At 44.2% G+C, this 18824-nt stretch overlaps 1 protein-coding gene across 5 annotated transcripts in view; it reads right to left on the bottom strand.

Annotated features, from left to right (window-relative positions):
• TTC3 (tetratricopeptide repeat domain 3) overlaps window positions 1–18824 on the bottom strand; it is a 182770-nt gene continuing 163946 nt past the window's right edge. For 3 of the 5 annotated variants that reach the window (XM_063956554.1, XM_063956555.1, XM_063956558.1), the window contains 13 exons: window positions 18440–18505; window positions 16981–17130; window positions 16647–16786; window positions 10030–10098; window positions 9696–9795; window positions 9223–9326; window positions 7067–7157; window positions 5567–5668; window positions 3987–4321; window positions 3678–3819; window positions 3477–3599; window positions 3127–3219; window positions 1–2688 (listed from right to left, as the gene is read on the bottom strand). In XM_063956554.1, coding sequence (XP_063812624.1) covers window positions 2581–2688; window positions 3127–3219; window positions 3477–3599; window positions 3678–3819; window positions 3987–4321; window positions 5567–5668; window positions 7067–7157; window positions 9223–9326; window positions 9696–9795; window positions 10030–10098; window positions 16647–16786; window positions 16981–17130; window positions 18440–18505 — 1623 coding nt within the window. In that variant the 3' untranslated portion in view covers window positions 1–2580. The remainder of the gene's footprint in view (window positions 2689–3126; window positions 3220–3476; window positions 3600–3677; window positions 3820–3986; window positions 4322–5566; window positions 5669–7066; window positions 7158–9222; window positions 9327–9695; window positions 9796–10029; window positions 10099–16646; window positions 16787–16980; window positions 17131–18439; window positions 18506–18824) is intronic. The other 2 variants (XM_063956556.1, XM_063956557.1) reach the window with 2 other exon arrangements.

Below are 18824 nucleotides of genomic sequence, written 5' to 3'. Positions count from 1 at the left end.
TAAAGGGAATTTACATTTATTCTACTTGCAACAAGCATGTGAATTTAGTTTTTTCATAGAACACAATTCAAAAAAATAGGTAAAGTACAACAAAGGCTAAAAAGGAAACAGAACACCCCTAACTGGGCTGTTGTTATTTTGGTGCAAAAGTAAAACCATGCGCTGTGCTTTTATGAAGACGTAGAGGGACACCAGTTTATGCTTTTGGTTCTCTGTGCCTGAGTGCACATGACACTTACACACAGCAGTGGGCGCTACCGTAGTAACCCCATCTAGCTCATAGTGACCTGTTGCGCTGCATGTTCCCGAGTGTTAGGGTGGGTACACAATAGGCAGATATCAGGACAAATCGTGCATATCGTCTACTGTGCATGCTTGATTGCACGGCCCCGCAGGTCACGTGTGACATCTTACGGTCTAATGTGTACCCAACCTTATCCAGGGTCACACAATGGTTGCCTCTGCTCTGAGTAAGCAATGCACTCTTAAATATACAAATGAAGTATTTACCAATTCTAATTACTTATATACAAGAGCGACAACATACTCAAATATGTGCAAAACACTGAAGGACTAAAACACGACGGAGGCTGATACTGTAGGAGAGGGAGCAGAGATCGCTGCACGCTGGGATCAGAGGTGATCGGATCAGCCGCAGGAAAGATGGGCAATGGTCACTGTGTGTTTATTTCTTATATAATAAGAGCACTTACAGAGGGTGCTTCTGACAACTGGTGTACAGGTAGCTGTGCAACCAGGTGTTGGATACCACGTCACCTAAGGTGCACATATTTTTGTGAATGTCACGCATTGCAAATGCATACTGGACTGACCTAAAAGTGTACTGGGCTATTATTGTGAACTATTCCAAAATGGAGGTGATTGTGAAAAGCTTTGGACACTATTTTGTAAGTACGCACGATAATGCGCCTGGTATATAAGCTTGCCATTAAAATATACACTCAAACACATACACACATCTATAAGCTTTAAAGGGCAACTGCACTCAAACATTAAATTTTCCATTTTTAAAACCATCATTACTGTTGTAAGCCCATATACTAGAAATAAGACTTCAGCTTGAAATAGAGTGAACAGCTGTCAAATAGTATCAGTGTCTTTCTGTGCTTTCCACAGCGGATTTCAGGCAAGTGTCCAATGTCTAGCTGAAAACCGTTATACCGGTAAGTTGTAACCCGGCACGCCTCTTCTTCAGTAAAATTATTGAGTGGGGGATGTTAACTGCCTCCAAAGCTTTGCTGATAATAAAAAAAATTAAACAGGTAACAACCTGTAATAAAATTGAAAGCAACACATCTGTGTCATTCTATGTTAAACAGAATACTTTGTATTATAAACTTTAGGACCTCGGTAGGGGACACAAGCCATACACTAATCGCCGGGTCCTGGCAATCTCGTGTAAGAAAGCCAGACAACCACGTTCAGTCAGCGCACAGCAAGAGACATCTGACCAGGGCTGTGGAGTCGCAATCAATTTTGGTTGGGGTCAGTCAGTAGAAATGTACCAACTTCGATATTAAAGCAAAAAGTTAGGCCGGCTACACATCGGAACGCTGTGTAGCCGGACGATCCGACGGGACCCTGCATCGGCAAGTGCATATACACTTGCATGGTGCAAGGGACGACGAGGTGAGGCAACGCGCCATGCTGCATTCGGCAGCAGTGCATCATTAGCGATATCTTCTGGTTGTCCTTGCAGCAGGGATGACTAGAAGAAGAGGTCGCTTGGGAGCGCGCTAATTGGTCATACACACTGCCAGACTTGTCGTTCTGATTTGACTGAAAATGCCAAATCAGGCCGATATCTGCGTACTGTGTACCCGGCCTTATATCATCCATGTAACGGATTTGGCGCGGGCACCAGGACAGAGACCAAAATCAGAGTGGAAGGTTTGGTGTAGAGACTATACATTCCTGGATCTGACAGAGCATCTCTAATTGAAACCCTTTTAATATTGTGAAGAAATTAATTGTACACTGCGGCTTTATAGTCAAAACTAGTGTATGTGGCTAGAAAACGTCTAAGTCAGCTTGGCCCATTAATCCCATACAAGTCTTTTAAACTTCTGAAAGGCATCAACTTTCTGGAAGTCAGCTATGAATGGAGCTCATTCTCTAAGTCACAAGGTATTAATACAGCAATCTTGAATGAACTAATATGTTGCTACCACACGTTCTAGGACCTCGTATAGGAGAAAACAATGGTACAGGGAGAAGGATAGCCGGTATACCGCAATGACAAAAGCACAAAGCAAGCGACAGGTGAGCTGGAAGAAGCCATGATCAACTGCATAACCATAGAAGGTGGACAGCCACCTCCTCACTCGCTACTGGGGGCCGTTCAAGAGAACCGGTGCATGGGTAACCACATGGCTACTGGGACCCTTCTCTTAGGACTGCTTCTAATTCAGAAAGTGATCCAGAAAGTGAGCAAGCGATCTGATTGGCTGGGAAGGATTCTAGAAACCTTTTATTGTTTGTTGCAGTTATCGGTGCACCAGTTCTCATAAAAAGTCCCTGAACGAGCGCACAGCTTCTTGCAGAAGGAAGGATTTGGCGTTACACGGTCCTCATCCTGCCGGACAGGGCCGGGAAGTCCTCTGGTAGGAGAGCATGGTCCCGGCATGTTGGACAGGTGCTTTGGGTGTTCAGCCATTTCTTGATGCACTGAAAAAAAGAAACGTAAACATTACTGTATATATGGAGCCTATGGGGTTTATTCAATACCTGTTGGGTCCTTTCTGACGGAAAGGACCCGACAGGCCAGTATTCAATAGCCAGAATTGAATAGGTCGGAACCCCTTCCGACCTAAACCTGTAGGAAGCTGCCGTCTTTCCGACAAGACGGCAGCTTCTGACACTTATTGAATGCACCCCTATAAATTGTTTTGTGGCTGAGATTCCACTCCCTAACTCTGGGAGACGCCACTGGTGCTCATCAGCATCCTGCCATCTAGATTGGGATTATCCTGATCTATGTGAGAACAAAGACGACGGAATGTCCAGCTACACGCAATGGAATATTGACCCAAAGCTGTGAGCGTTGTCGGACGTTACACCCGGAGATTTCCTATGCAGACCAGTCTAGCACGCGGCGATACTCACATGCTTGTGGAAACAGTGGCCACAGTCCAGAAAGTGCACCGGGAACTGTTTCAGCTCATCGTGGCAGATGATGCAGGGTTCATCATTATAGGACTGTATAAAGGAAAACAGAGAAATAGTCGGTGACTAACCCCAGGCCACGCTTTTATTGCCATAAAGCTTTATTTGAAAGCAAAGACCATGAATTTTAGATCAAACCGCAACCTGGATACTGACATTGCTAGGTTACAAAGGTCAGTGATTAAACACTGCATAACGCAACTTTATTTAAATGGACAAACATTAACATTGCATTCACAAGGGCTATAAAAGGATAAACCTTATTAGCAATACTCCGATATATAGCGCACCTCTGAAGTATTAGCGCTCTGCCACTTGCTCTTCGCTCCCCCGGTGACCACTCTCCACGGCTGTTTGGGCTGGGGTGAAGGAAGGGGCTGGGGTTTGCCAGGCCATGGTGTACATGCCGACTTCTGCAGAACACAACATAATATGTGACTAAACCGCTGCCGGTAGTAAGAAACGAGAGATTGGCTCGTGACTGCTCTCACCGGTGAGACTGGAGACGGGACCTTGGCCTGGTAGTCCAATATGTGTTCTGACACCCTGCTTATGATTTCCTCATGTGAAAAACCAGAAAGGGTCCCATTATTTCGAACACGGAAATCTCTAATGAAGCTGGCGAGCTCGGCACTGAAGGAACAGACAAGAGAAAATCAGTGAGGACCAGAGTAGGCCAGTCCTGGTTGAATGTCTGTTCTGCATGCTTTCCTATGGAGAAACCACCTGGTGCGAGGCATTAAATGGCAATGACCTCTGACCTGACGTTCTACGTGGCATACACGAGTCCAAACTCTTACCTTTTATAATGAGGAAATATGTTATGCAGTTCTTCTATGATTTTATCAAACAGCGTAGGTTTGGCAGGAGATTGGTGCCTAGCTTCAGGCTGTACGTTCCCTTTCCTGTCCTGGCCAGCGGCCGCCTGGGCCTTTGTGGGAGCAGGTGCCGGGTTCTTCAGTTTACTATTAGATGAAGGAAATGCGGGCGGCTTCTTGTCCTCTTTGGGCTGGGCAGGTTTAGGAGCAGCGGCTTTCTTCAGTGGAGATTTGATAGGGGCTGGAGTGCAAGTAAATGGCTGGCTGCTACTATTTGCTGGAGGGGTCGGATTGGTCACAGGCGGAATCTGCAACATCTGAAAAGGGAAAATGAAGTGGTGAGAACAGAACACACAGGGGGACAAGGACTAGAACCAGATTAGAGGAGGTATGACCTCACAAGGGCGTAATGTTACAAGTTGCCTTCACAAAACCAAACAGACCACATCTGGTTAGCAAATCACCTGACCAAACACCACATTTGTGCCACAATGCCATAATCACTGCGTATCGTAGTAGGTGTTCCATCCATGCACTTTACATATTCATTCATCTGCCACTACGCTGACAGCGACCTCCAACCAGCGAGTCAGGAGGCCACACAGTAAGCAGAGCGTTATTCATGCTGACGCGTTTTTTTTTTGTTTGTTTTTTACTTCCTTCCATAGGAGCCTTCCTCAAAAAGGCAGACTTTCTTAAGCCACTGCTCTATATCCAGGTCATGCAAAAGCAGGTCTACCTATGAACACGATTTATTAGTAACTAACAGTCTGGTTACTAAAATAACGTGATTATTCTGCAAACCAAGTAAATGAATACACTCTGGGATTATAGTTTCCCTAGGAGATCTGCGGCCACATCTGAACTTTTTGCGAGAGGCAGCGTTATTCCAAGGAACCGCTGTGACAGAGTGAACAGAGCAGCTGTGTAGCGTGTACTTTATGAATCAATGGGGCATTATCTTTATACCAGAAATCTGTCTATGTGTCTCAATAAAATGAGCTAACGTCCACTTATATTAGTGCCAGCATGCCTTGTCTGTATTTAGGGGGTCATTCAGAGTTGATCGCAGCAGCAAAGTTGTTAGCTAAGGGGCAAACCCATGTGCACTGCAGGTGTGGCAGATATAACATGTGCAGAGAGAGTTAGATTTGGGTGGGTTATATTGTTTCTGTGCAGGGTAAATACTGGCTGCTTTATTTTTACACTGCAATTTAAATTTGGGTGGGGTGTGGTCCAACTGAAATCTAACTCTCTCTGCACATGTTACATCTACCACACCTGCAGTGCAGGTGGTTTTGGCCAACTGCTAACAAATTTGCTGCTGCGATCAACTGAATTACCCCCTTAGTCCTTTGTGGTATCAACACCTCTACTGTTCATTGAGGAACTTTAGGCATGCTTTCTCCTAGAACTGGCATTTAGTTTTCATTTAGATTTCGTATTTGTCTAACAGCGTTCATTGCTATAAAACGTGGGGAGAACCTTTCGTCTAATGTCTATTAGAAATTTTTCCTAAAACCTCAACCATGTGCGACACCCGTGTGCAGTAATATACTTACAAGGGCACTAGGAGGACTCGCCAATCTGCTCGCACGCGCCCCAGCCACACTGTTCAGCTTTAGGCCGCTTTTCACTAGGTTCATTTTTTCATCAAACTGGGACTAGAAAGACATTACATGAGATTTAATAGGAATGGCCAGTCATCAGCTGCCCCCTAGTGGTTATCTATTCAAATTTAGTGTTTTCACCTTGTACTACATACTTCTAGGTGGCGTTAAGTGAAAAATACAGATGGACACATCAACAAAATCCTTAAAAGAACAGATGTTGAGTATGACTTTGAGAGACTTAAATAAAACGCATAAGAAAATGGTTATTCCAAGTCATATACCCTTTAAAGCAGGATGGCGCCATGACTTGATGTGGTGCTGCTGGCTTTCCCCCAATTAAGCCAGCATAACCAATGACAATAGGGTCTCCCGTGGCCTTACTGCACTGTTTGAAAGAAAAAGTGAAACGGCTGGATCATACCAAGCACTACTTCTGGCCGGTAGGTCCATCTAGTAGCCTCTGCTACTCAACTTGGCCAGATCCTCCTATGACATAGCGGGTCCATCATTTGCTCAGTTAGTTAAATGCTCATGACCAGATTCAGAAGTCTCTAAGTGCAGATGGATGAGGCCGGCTCTTGGACTGCCCAGAGGTATGAACATAGCCTAACTCCAAAGTGATTTCCTTTGCAGAAAGACTACCACGGGCCCAGCAGCCTTGAACCCTCATACCAGAGAACACAACTATTTGGATACTGCTTTCCTGAACTCTTTCACACAACTGAGCCCAAAACCAGCACCAACTGAAACGGACCACGGAGGACTGGTCAGGTTTGAAACATCTATGGCCTTGCCGGAGCAAAACAGACGGCCAAAAAAAGGCTCATCATGTTGGGTTATCTCTGAAGCCAAAAGCCATCAAAACGGCTTGCATGGTCACTGTTGGACGACAGTCTCCTAACACTTGCTCTCCATACAGTGTCAACAGGACCCAGGTCGGATGACCCAGGTTACTCGTTCAAACTGCCCCGCAACCCGACCCGAGTTGTTTTTCAGGAGACCCTTTCACACCGAGCCGTAATATGGCAATAACCCGGGTCAAAAGCTCAGTGTCAAAGGAGTATTAATTACAAATATTCAGGGGGCACAAAGCTGCACAAACTCCTGAAAAACTTTAGGATGAAGGCACCACTCATCCGAGTTAGGCAGCTCAGAGTGCCTTGTGTATAGTAATGTAAATGCAGAAAAAGGTCATTACTTGGCAACGATATAGCGTCTTTGGGAAGGAATCTGAAGACTGATGTATCCAGACCACTGCAGCTCCATGTGACCAATATTTAGTTGTTGGACCATGTACAAATCCATCAGTTGTCACCAGAGAATAACACACAAGCGTGCAGAGGAAGGAAGATATTGACAATTACACCAGCCATCGTTGGCGTTTCTCTTGTATACTCAGCATAACCACTTATAAACACTTTAATGAAGAGAAATCAGTGACAGGCTCACCTTTATAGTGTCCATTTCCTTTGTCAGCTTTACAATATGGCACTCGAGACATGCAATCTGTTGTACAGTCTGCGCAGACACAGGCTTGCTACTGTGGGTCAGAGCGACACAAGCATTACTTACACACAGCTTTGTGGCTGAACAAATTGGTCAAACTTGCTGGCTTCAACTGAACTCCGATCCACACTAACTAAAAGCTAGACATGCATGGTGCATACGGAGAGCATAAGACAAGCATCCGAAACTAGAATAATAGTAATGTTATCCCCGGGAAATGTGGTCAACCGGGTGACAGCAGTGTAATCTGGCTGCACAAAGATATCATTTGTAAAGACTCTTGTAGATATTGCCCAGACACACACACACACACACACAATAGGCTAGCATCCACAGAACTCCTACATCTGCGGTGCCGGTGGTATTTGTGACCGCACCATTTAAATAAGAAAATAAAACCAATTCAGCACTCACGTAACATGGCCGAGTAGGGGCTGGTCAGTTTAACAAACTAATGCAATATTTTGGAGCCAACTATCCCTGAATTCAGATGAAATACAGTTGAAAGTGTTAATATTCGGTGAGTGCTGAATTTGTATATTTATATTATATATGTATGTTATAGGCGGCACTCACCTATTTCCCTTCAAAATAAGTCTCTGAGTGGCGCCTACAACATGGAGCATATACAATGGTGGGCACCCACTGGGAAGGCACCACAGCAAGCAACTATATTCCACAGTGCCGGGGGCCAACAATTGCTCTATATACAGCTATCACACAAGGTGCTGCGCACACAGACAATACACATCTATATCTCCAGGGACGTGCAGTGAGGTAAATGGCTGGGGAGGCACTGGCTAGTACCAAAGCCAAATTTACACACAATATATGAGCCCAAGTGCTCATGGGGCATTACGCACAGGTGCAGCAGTATATACATGTGGGCATTATACACAGGTGCAGCAATATATACACGTGGCCACTATGCACATGTGCAACAGTATATACACGTGGGCATTATACACAGGTGCAGCAGTATATACACGTGGGCATTATACACAGGTGCAGCAGTATATACATGTGGCCATTATACACAGGTGCAGCAGTATATACATGTGGCTATCATGCACACGTGCAGCAGTATATACACGTGGCCATTATGCACAGGTGCAGCAAGTATATACACGTGGGAATTATACACAGGCGCAGCAGTATATACACGTGGGCATTATACACAGGTGCAGCAGTATATACACGTGGCCATCATGCACACGTGCAGCAGTATATACACGTGGCCATTATGCACAGGTGCAGCAAGTATATACACGTGGGCATTATACACAGGCGCAGCAGTATATACACGTGGGCACTATACACAGGCGCAGCAGTATATACACGTGAGCATTATACACAGGCGCAGCAGTATATACACGTGAGCATTATACACAGGCGCAGCAGTATATACACGTGAGCATTATACACAGGCGCAGCAGTATATACATGTGGGCATTATACATGGGTGCAGAACTATATACATGTGGGCATTATACACAGGCGCAGCAGTATATACACGTGGCCATTATGCACAGGTGCAGCAGTACATACACGTGGGCATTTTACACAGGTGCAGCAGTATATACATGTGGGCATTATACACAGGTGCAGCAGTATATACTGCTGGAAATTTGGTGGATTTTGATCCGAGATGTGCAGACAAGGTAGACAGGGGGGGAACCGCCTCACCTGTCATAGACTTGTCACTCCAGAGTTTTGTCTATAAAATGATTAGGATAATACAAAGATGATATTTATAATATATTCTTTGTATTTTTCAAATACTTTATATGGTCATAACTCTGGTGTATACGTTATAGTATGTCAGGAAAGGCTCAGTCTCACCTCATTGGTGCTCTCCTTCTACCATTTCTGCAATGTTCCTGCCATCCAAACCATACCCTACCCCTTAAAGATGCTGAGCCTGTCGCAGTAACGCAGCGAGACTCGAATGTTGGCAGTCAGACTCCTGGAGCACGATAGTGGCGGATGGAATGTAAGAAAAGTCGGGAGCAGTGGCCGTGAAATTGATCCTGGGGAGAACACTGCAACCCATGTCAGCCTCACCCCCAGCTCTGTCCGTGTAAGCAATGTACGAGTACCTGCTGGTTATGGCTTTTAACACACTGATGCTCCGTTCTGCAGTAGAAACTTTGATCCTCAGTTTTAACATCTCGCACTGCTTTTGGTTCTCCAGGACGGTCACCTAGAGAGACGGAACATTACACGTTGGACAAATTTCTGGTCTGAATTGAAGACCAGTTGTTTTCATCACCCTGGAAGGGTAAAATCTGCTCAGCTGCCCTTAGATTGGGTATGTGGACCTTTTCTGTCATGTGTAAGGGAAATGTGATGGGTAGTCCAGAGATACCATGTGATGCAGTAATTCCTAATGTTCCAGACTCAGCTTCCTACAGAGCAGACTGGGCAGCGCTGTGGCGGGGAAGTGTAACTGTCTATGTAGGCAGGAAGGAGAGAGGCTATACAAGGGCGATTAATGTACATTAGACGTGGCAACCAGGTTGGAGAGCTGGAAGTGTTCTGCAAAAACAAAAAAGTCAATAATGATTCTGACCTCGGCTGCAATGGATCGCTGCTTATGCTCTTGTCTTTCTTCTTCACACTTTTTAATACGTTTTTCCACCTTGGCATTTTCAAGCTCAAATTTACTAAGACTAGAATAAAAAAAAACACACCCACATGGCTCTAATTTTTTTTTTTTTTAAAAAGCAACAGATCAAAGTCAGAAATATGGTGGTAGCTGAAATGTACTTTAGTCATATCTATAAAATAAATGTAACTTTCTAAGTATTTAGTCATATTATTGATTGAAAAGTACAAACTCAAAACAAACAATAAAACGACTTAGTGCCCAGCCAGCTAGAAACGAGCCAGCCCACTAAACTTACTGGATCTGTTGGAAATCGTCAATATATTTGTCATACTGTTTTTTCTTCTCTTCTATATTCCTTGAAAACCTGCAAAGATTATTTAAATGAAGTATGAAAAATCAAAACACCAGCCACACTGTGCTAGAACTACATAAAGTAGTAAAGTTAACACACTTGGCAGACTGCTGAACATAAAAATGACAAAATATCACACTAACAGGAAGGAAAAGAAAAAGATCAATAAAAATATGTGATGAATATAAGCCAGTGTAGCCTAATATTTGCTTAAACTAATGGAAAAATTGACATTTAAAAAAAATACATAATTTTTTTTTTTAAATATACACAGAATGTGTGTGTGTGTGTGTGTGTGTGTGTGTGTGTGTGTGTGTGTGTGTGTGTGTGTGTGTGTGTGTGTGTGTGACAAATTTGCATGATAGCAAGATGATTCATAGCCTAAGTTATTCTATAACTTCTCAGTCTCAAATATGTAGCCTAATAGCATTCTTCTTTTTGACCACTAGATGTCCTCACACAGTTTATTTTGGTTTGCTAATTAGCCAATTAACATGATAACAAGATGATTCATAGTCTATGATTCTCAAGGAGCATTTCAGTGAAAACTGCATCAAATATACGTTATGGTAAGAACTTACCGCTGATAACAGCATTTCTCCTAAGTCCACAGGATAACAATGGGATATGATGAAGCAACAGCGGATTTGTACCAATCGGTCAAAGCTTTCTGGCCTCCCAGCATGCAACGGGCCCATCCATATATCCCTGCCTCCTGGCTCAGGCAAATCAGTTGTATTCCAAAGCTCAAAGCAGGAGCATCATAGATAGCCCTAATCAGGCGAAAAGAACACTCATGCACACCATTCCGTACAAGAAGGAAGAGGTTAGTGAGTAAAATGATCCTCAAATCATGTGCGTCATGGTGGGATCCCTGTGGACTTAGGAGAAATACCGTTATCAATGGTAAGTTCTTATCATAACGTATATTTCTCCAGCAGGGTCCACAGGATAACAATGGGATTTCCCAAAGCAATTTAGTGTTGGGGACACTACTGATTGGACAGGAGAATACTTTGCCCGAATTCAGCATCATGAGAGGCAAAAGTATCCATGGCATAATGTCTAATGAATGTGGTAATGGAAGACCATGTGGCTGCCTTACATATCTGCTCTGCTGAAGCACCATGTTGTGCTGCCCATGATGGACCTACCCTTATGAGTAGAGTGAGCAGAGACATTAGCCGGAACAGGGAGATCAGCTTGAGAATATGCTTCTGAAATCGTCATCTGAAGCCATCTTGCCAGTGTCTGCTTATCAGCCTGCCATCCTCTCTTGTGAAATGCGTAGAGAATGAAAAAAGAATCTGTCTTTCTGATGGCACTGGTATGATCCACATAGATCCTTAATGCACGGACCACGTCCAGCGATGCATCTCCCGCAGAAAGGCCCGGTACCTGGAAAGCCGGGACTACAATTTCTTCATTAAGGTGGAATTTAGACACCACCTTCAGAAAGATACCTAGATCTAATTCTTAGAACTGCTTTATCTAGATAAAAAATCAGAAATGGGGAACGACATGATAAAGGCCCCAAATCTGATACTCTTCTAGCTGACGCCATAGCCAGTAAAAATAGCTGTCAACCATTTAAGATCCACTTTATTAAGTGTTTCAAATGGGGCAACTTGAAGGACTTTCAGGACTAGACTTAAGTCCCAAGGCACTATAGGAGGAACAAAAGGAGGTTGAATGTGCAGCATTCCCTGGAAAAAAGTATGCACATCCTGTAAGTTGGCAATTTTCTTTTGGAACCATACAGTCAATGCAGACACTTTTGCATTCTCAAGGAAGCCACCTTTAAATCTTTATCCATTCTTGCCTGAAGGAATGCTAAGACCCTGGAAACTCTGAAAGACTTAGGGTCCATTTTCAAATGCCCCAATGAATATAGGCCTGCCATATTCAGTGATAAATGCAAGCTGAGAAAGGTTTCCTTGCTCTAAGCATAGTTTGAATTACCTGTTGTGAGAATCCTCGACTTCAGGATAGAGGTTTCAAGAGCCACGCTGTCAAAGGCAGTCGATCCAGATGTCTGTGATAACAAGGACCCCTGCATCGGTAGATCTGGACGTTGAGGGAGCAGAAGTGGAGCATCCATTAACATTCTCTGCAGATCTGTGTACCAATGCCTTCTGGGCCAGGCCGGAGCTATTAGTATCACGGCACCTTTCCCTTGCTTTATCTTTCTCACCACCCTTGGTAATAGGGTGATTGGAGGAAACACATAAGCCAGATGAAAGTTCCATTTCACTGACAGGGCATCCACAAAGATTGCTCTGGGATCCTTTGTTCTTTACCCGTATGCGAGCACTTTGTTGTTCAGACAGGGCACCATGAGATCTATCTCTGGCAACCCCCACTTGTCTACTAGAGTCTGGAAGACCTCCGGGTGTAGAGCCCATTCGCTTGCCTGAATGGCGTGTCGACTGAGAAAGTCCGCTTCCCAGTTTAGGACTCATGGAACGAATACTGCGGACAAGACTGGATGATGAAGTTCTGCCCACTTTAGTATGTGACTTACCTCCTTCATCGCTTTTTGGCTGCGAGTTCCTTCCTGATGGTTGAGGTACGCTACTGCAGTCGCATTGTCCGAGCGGATCTGGACCGGTTTTCCCCAAAGAATGTCCTTTGCCTGAATCAGTGCCATGTATATGGCCCGAAGTTCCAATATATTTATTGGCAGGCAACCTTCTTCCTTGGTCCATTGCCCCTGGAAAACACAACCTTCCTGACACTGCTCCCCAGCCCTAAAGACTGGCATCCTTTGTCAGAATTTCCCAATCTGAACTCCCCTTGTCCAGATGGGATGTCTGTAGACACCAGGCTTAATGACCTTCTTACTTCTATCGTAAGCACCACAGTCTGTGTTTAAATCGTCTAATGCAGCCCATTCCATTTGGCAAGAATCAGACGCTGCAGAGGCCTCGAGTGGAATTGTGCATACTCCATCCACCATATCGAATGTTGACACCATCAAACCCATCACTTGAATTGCTGCTTAAATGGATACCTTTTGACTGTGTAGCAAGTCCTGAATCCTTGACTGAACCTTGGATATCTTGTTTCAGAGGTAACATCTCTCTGAAGACTTGAATCCAGTACAGTCCCAAGTGAGTAATCCGCTGTGACGGAACCAGAGATGATTTTTCCCAATTTATGAGCCACCCGTGTTTCTGCAGACTCATTATTATCTGTTGCAGATGACATAGGAGCAATTCCTGCGACTGTGCCAGGATTAAAAGATCATCGAGGTATAGAAATATTCTTATCCCCTGCTGTCGGAGATAAGCTGCCATTACCACCATATCTTGGTAAATACTCTGGCGTCTGTGGCTAACCCAAAAGGTAGGACCTGAAACTGAAAATGCTGTTGGAGGATAGTGAACCTGAGAAAGCACTGATAGGACAGTGCTATAGGAACATGTAGGTAAGCAACCTGTTTATCCAGAGATACCATGTAATCCTCTGGCTCCATGGCCAAAATGATGGAACGTAAGGTCTCCATGTGAAACAGAGGTATCCAAATATATTTGTTCAGCAGTTTGAGATTGAGAATGGGCTGAAATGACCCATTTGGCTTCTGAACTAAAACCAGGTTGGAGTAAAAACCCTGTCCTCGTTGTGCAGGAGGAACTGGAATGACTACTCCTGACTAAAGCAATCTCTATACTGCCTCTTGTAAAGCCCTGGCCTTCGTCTCTACCCGAGACGGGTTGGTACAAAAAAACTTTCGAGGAGGGTACTTCTTGAAGGCAAAAGCATAACCTAGAGATACCGTTCCTACACCCAGGCATCTGTTGTAGACTGCTGCCATATCTGTGCAAAATGAAGTCAGTCCCCCACCCTGGGGTCCCCCAGGCGGAGGCACGCACCATCAGGCTGATGGCTTATCTGTTTTACCAACCGGTCCTCTGGTAGCCCAATGCTTTTGTCTTACCAGACTTCTTGTATTGGGACTGCCTGCTATCACTGTTGCCTTTAACTTTTCCTTGAGACCGAAAGGCCAGAACTTTAGGTTTGAAATTGTATGTGGAAAGAAACTTGAACTTCTTGGAGTCTGCTTCTGACTCCAAAATATCTGTCAATTCTAAACCAAAAAGAATATCTCCAGAAAAGGTCAAAGATTCCAAAACCTTCTTAGATTCTGAATCAGCTTTCCACGTACGTAGCCAAACTGCTCTGCGAGCAGCTATTGTTGAAGCTGATGCCCTGGAGGCAACAGGACCCATATCCAATGCTGCTTCTTCCAAGAACATTGCAGCCTGTTTTATATGTGCTATATGGGATTTTTGCTCTCTAAATGCTATTGAAAAATCCCCCTCCAATGCATCAGCCCAGGCAGCTACTGCCTTTGCCATCCAAGCTGAAGCCATGGCTGGCCTTATGACTGCCCCAGACAGGGAAAAAATTATTTTTAGAAAACCATTCACTCTCCTATCCGTGACATCATTTAATGATGTTGAAGGCAAAGATAATGTAGATTTTTGAATCACATGCGTATCTACTTTAGGAGCCACCTCCCTTTTTAAACAATCCCCAGCTGGAAGAGGATAATTGGAATTCCATTTTTCAGGAATTCTAAACTTATTAGGCATAGCCCAAGCCTCTTCCATGATTTCAGTCAGCTGATCTGACCCTGGAAACGCAGTCTTAACTGTTTTGGGACGTTTAAATGCAGGTGCCTTGGTTTTTAACACAGGCTCTGCTGAATCCTCTAAGGATAGAATGGCTTTCATTGCTTTAATTAACTCAGCTATATCCACTGAGACCTTCTTCCTCCTCTTCGTATGCCTAAGTAAAATTGAGCTTTCATCCTCCGATGAATCCTCATCTGAACCATGTGTAGCCTGTGAGAATGAAGATTTACTTACCACCGGCTTATTAGCCTGTTTCTTCTGAGAGGCTGCTGCTGGAAGTGATACACCACAAGTGGGAAGCTGCATGTAAGGGTTAATCGTGTAACCTATCCCCGGTACAGGAGCTGGAGGAATTATCCGTTCAGCTATACTTGATAAAGTCTGTGCAAACATAGCCCAAGATGGATCAACCTGCACCTGAAACTGCCTTGTATATTTCAAGAACCCCTGGCGAAAGCTAAAACAATTTGCACACAAACCATCCTGAACCTGATCCTGAGAGGATAACACAGATTTGCAAGACAAACATGATAGGAGTGTTGGTGTTGCTGTGAGTGTATCTTCTTCACCTTTGCCGCTCTTAGACATGATAAATAATCAACACTTCCACAGTGTACTACACAATTTGTGACTGTAATCACTTTAAGTTTTTTAAAGTGACATACAATCCGACCCTACCCATGCACCAGCATTGAGGACCGGAATAAAACAAAACTGAAAGAATATAGTAAAGTCAGCAATCACACTAGCAGTCAGTCACATGTTATACATTAGTATAATAAGCAATATCAGCACATCATCAACTACATTTCAAGTAAGTAGAACATACAGCTGAATCATTTTTAAACAGATCTACCGTATTCAGATGCACTGCGAAAGAAACAACAGTATATGTATACAGATTCATATGCAATAGGTACTTATCTAACTATTCATACTCAAAAGGTAGATAGAGACTTAGTGCTGTATTACCCGTACTCAGTAGAGTGGGATACAGGGAGACTCCTCTAATTTCCAGGACCGATCAATACGTTAGCGAACGCTGAGTGGATCCAGATGGTACTAATGTACACTGTCGCTCCATGAACCTATACTGAACACAGACGCTCAGTGAACACAGACGCACCAGTCACACAGCCGCCTATGCTGCGACTGGGTTCCCTTGTGTACAGCGTCTGGGAAAACAGGTCATGGCGGGAGACTCGGAGGAAACTGGTCACGAACCGGGGGGAGGGGCGACCAGGAGAGCGCCCGACTCTCCACTGCTGACATCAACCCTAGGGATCGCGGCCTCATACTATTCCTGGAGTCTATGATCCCTAAGACCTAGCACTGGAGCACCCCAGGTGGCAGCCGCATCAGCGACTGTTTGGTAGTCTCCTCCCAAAACAGTGCGGCTGTGTCTGTATTCCCCTTCTAAGCGGAACCGATGCCTTACCTTCTCCCCGTGCTCTGACCACAGCCTGGTAACGCCTGCTGGACCTGCTAGTATATCCGACGCAGACGCCCGCCGAAACAGCACTGTACTCGTGGGTAAGCATTGTCGCGACCCGGCGGAGAGTTGTTGGAGCGACTCTTTCTAAGGCACGTATAAGAAGAAAGATTGCTCAGAAAAAATAGTAAAGCTATAAAAATAAAATAAGAAAGCTTAGGGCTGCTAAAACCAGCAGCCCTCTGACCATGGTCCGGCTACTGCAGCACCAAACAAAAAACAGATTTGCCTAAGCCAGAAAGCTTTGACCGATTGGTGCAAATCCACTGTTGCTTCATCAAATCCCACTGTTATCCTGTGGAGCCTGCTGGAGAAAAACTGTTTATTAATAATATACACACACACACACATATATGTGTATGAAGGTGGCAGTGTAAGAATCATTATCACTTATTACAATAGTTACATTAAACACCAACCACACTCACTTCTCATTGGCTTCTGTGGTCGTTTTAATCTTATTCTTCAGAGACTTTAACTTGTCCTGGTTCTCTTTCCTCTCCTGCTGCCACTTTTTGGTCTCATTTTCATATTCTTGCAGGAACCAGGCCAGTTCTGTCTTTGTAAGCTAAATGAAGAGGACACCCATTATAAAAATGACCGTTTCTTCTTTGATTTTTAAATTAACACACAGAATGAGATTAACAGGCAGATGTAATGACAACCATTTCCCTAGAGAGAAACATCTCTGTGCATCTGGGGTGACTGCCACGTGGCGAATATTGTGTCATACATGCAACAAGCAAAAAGTGTTCCAGGTACCTTATTCATGTCTACGGTGCCCTTAATTTTTCCCTGGAGTCCAGATATTTCCTCCTGGCAGCGGTTCTGTAATTGTTCATACTTCTCCGTTGCCTCTTCCAGTTGGTCTCTTAGGACTACAAGTTCCTTCTCCATACGCAAAATGTCTCCCTGCAAATTAGGGCGACAAGATTCCCAGATTAATTCAGAAGCGTTGATTATACAGGTTTATTGTGAATAATATGGTAACATCCAATGGAAGCAACAATTTTTTATGGTCTGTACAGCCAGCAAAATGGCTGCTGAAGTCTCCAGAGTTTAGAGCAGGGGTGGGGAGAACCTTTGGCCCTCCAGCTGTTGTTGAACTACACATACCAGCATGCCTTTCTACAGTTTTGCTATCTGGCCATGCTAAAACTGTTGCGGGGTTTGCTGGGATGTGTAGGTCAACAACAGCTGGAGGGCCGCAGGTTCCCTACCCCTGGTTTAGAGCAACAAATGATACAGTGGCTGCTTATGGAGTGGCAATTGTTTTATGTATTATAAATAAGACCGTCCCCAAAGAAAAGCACTCAACGGACTTTACAAAAACAGACTCTCTCATTCAGCCACTAGGGGACACTGGAAGATGTTGACACTGGGGTATAGACGGGTGGCTATAGGGAGCCTGGGCTTCTCCAGTTTTTCTAAATTTACTCAGGGTACACTGCTGATGACTGATAAAATTCTAAATACAGACACATTGAGTACTATATACACGCAAACACAACAACACTTAGTGGCCCCTTTATCATGTACGCCTGCTTGTTACCACGCACATCTAGTTAACTCAATTCATAAAAGCTTGCAGAGACGGCAAAAGAGTTCAGCTGTTTTGTTCAGACCAAATACCAGAATGAGGAGGAAACGTAATCTAAACAATATAGGGCGGTAACCTATTAGCCCCGAAGCAGTTTTGGCCAATCAAAACAGCCGGATATCGCGATGACCGATGGTTATTTTGATCGGCTAAAGTTGGACCCACAATCACACGAAAGTCCCCGATCCCATTTGTTATTGCGGCAGGCGCTTTTCGGAGATTATGCTTTGGGTGCCTGACGCATCGGTGTTAATAGGATAGCCCCCCTGAGATGCCATAAGCAGCGGTAAAGTACTGCTGCTAATAGGATAGCGTCCATAGTGGGATACCCACTAAATCTACTGGTGCTAATAGAAAAAAAATATATAAAAAAGAGTACTACAAGCTGCACGTATTTTTAGGCTGGTATTTTTGTAACAGCAGAGATGACCACCATCTAGCGAATGTCAGTTCTTTGGCCGAAAATGACTTAATGACAGTGGTCAGAGAAGAATTGCCAGAATTTGTCCAAGCCGTCAGGAAGGCGACGTAAATTAAATAACCATGCTTTAAAACAATGGTACGCAGAGGAGTATTGGCCTCACTCACTGCTACACACCAGACATATTAATGAACATTTACCTGCTGTGTTTCAAAAGGCTGCAACGGATCCGTATTAACTTCATGCTGCGAATACTCTATATCTACCTGTAACGCAAGACAGAAAAGAGCATGTTAATAGGCAGCCGATTCCTATAAAAGGAAGAAATCTAGGTTTATAATAGTTTTGTTATGCACAATATAATTAAGACGCATAAAAACAAACGTTTCGTGTAAATCTAAATTTGCAACGTAGACTTTTCCACATTCCACCTTTATGTTCTCTCTACTCCCCCTCTGGGCGCCTTTATGTAAAAAAAATAAGATTTTACTTACCGGTAAATCTATTTCTCGTAGTCCGTAGTGGATGCTGGGGACTCCGTAAGGACCATGGGGAATAGACGGGCTCCGCAGGAGACATGGGCAC

This window comes from Pseudophryne corroboree, chromosome 2, assembly GCF_028390025.1.
Source record: "Pseudophryne corroboree isolate aPseCor3 chromosome 2, aPseCor3.hap2, whole genome shotgun sequence".
Lineage (NCBI taxonomy): Eukaryota > Metazoa > Chordata > Amphibia > Anura > Myobatrachidae > Pseudophryne > Pseudophryne corroboree.
This window is presented reverse-complemented; position numbering and strand designations above follow the sequence as displayed.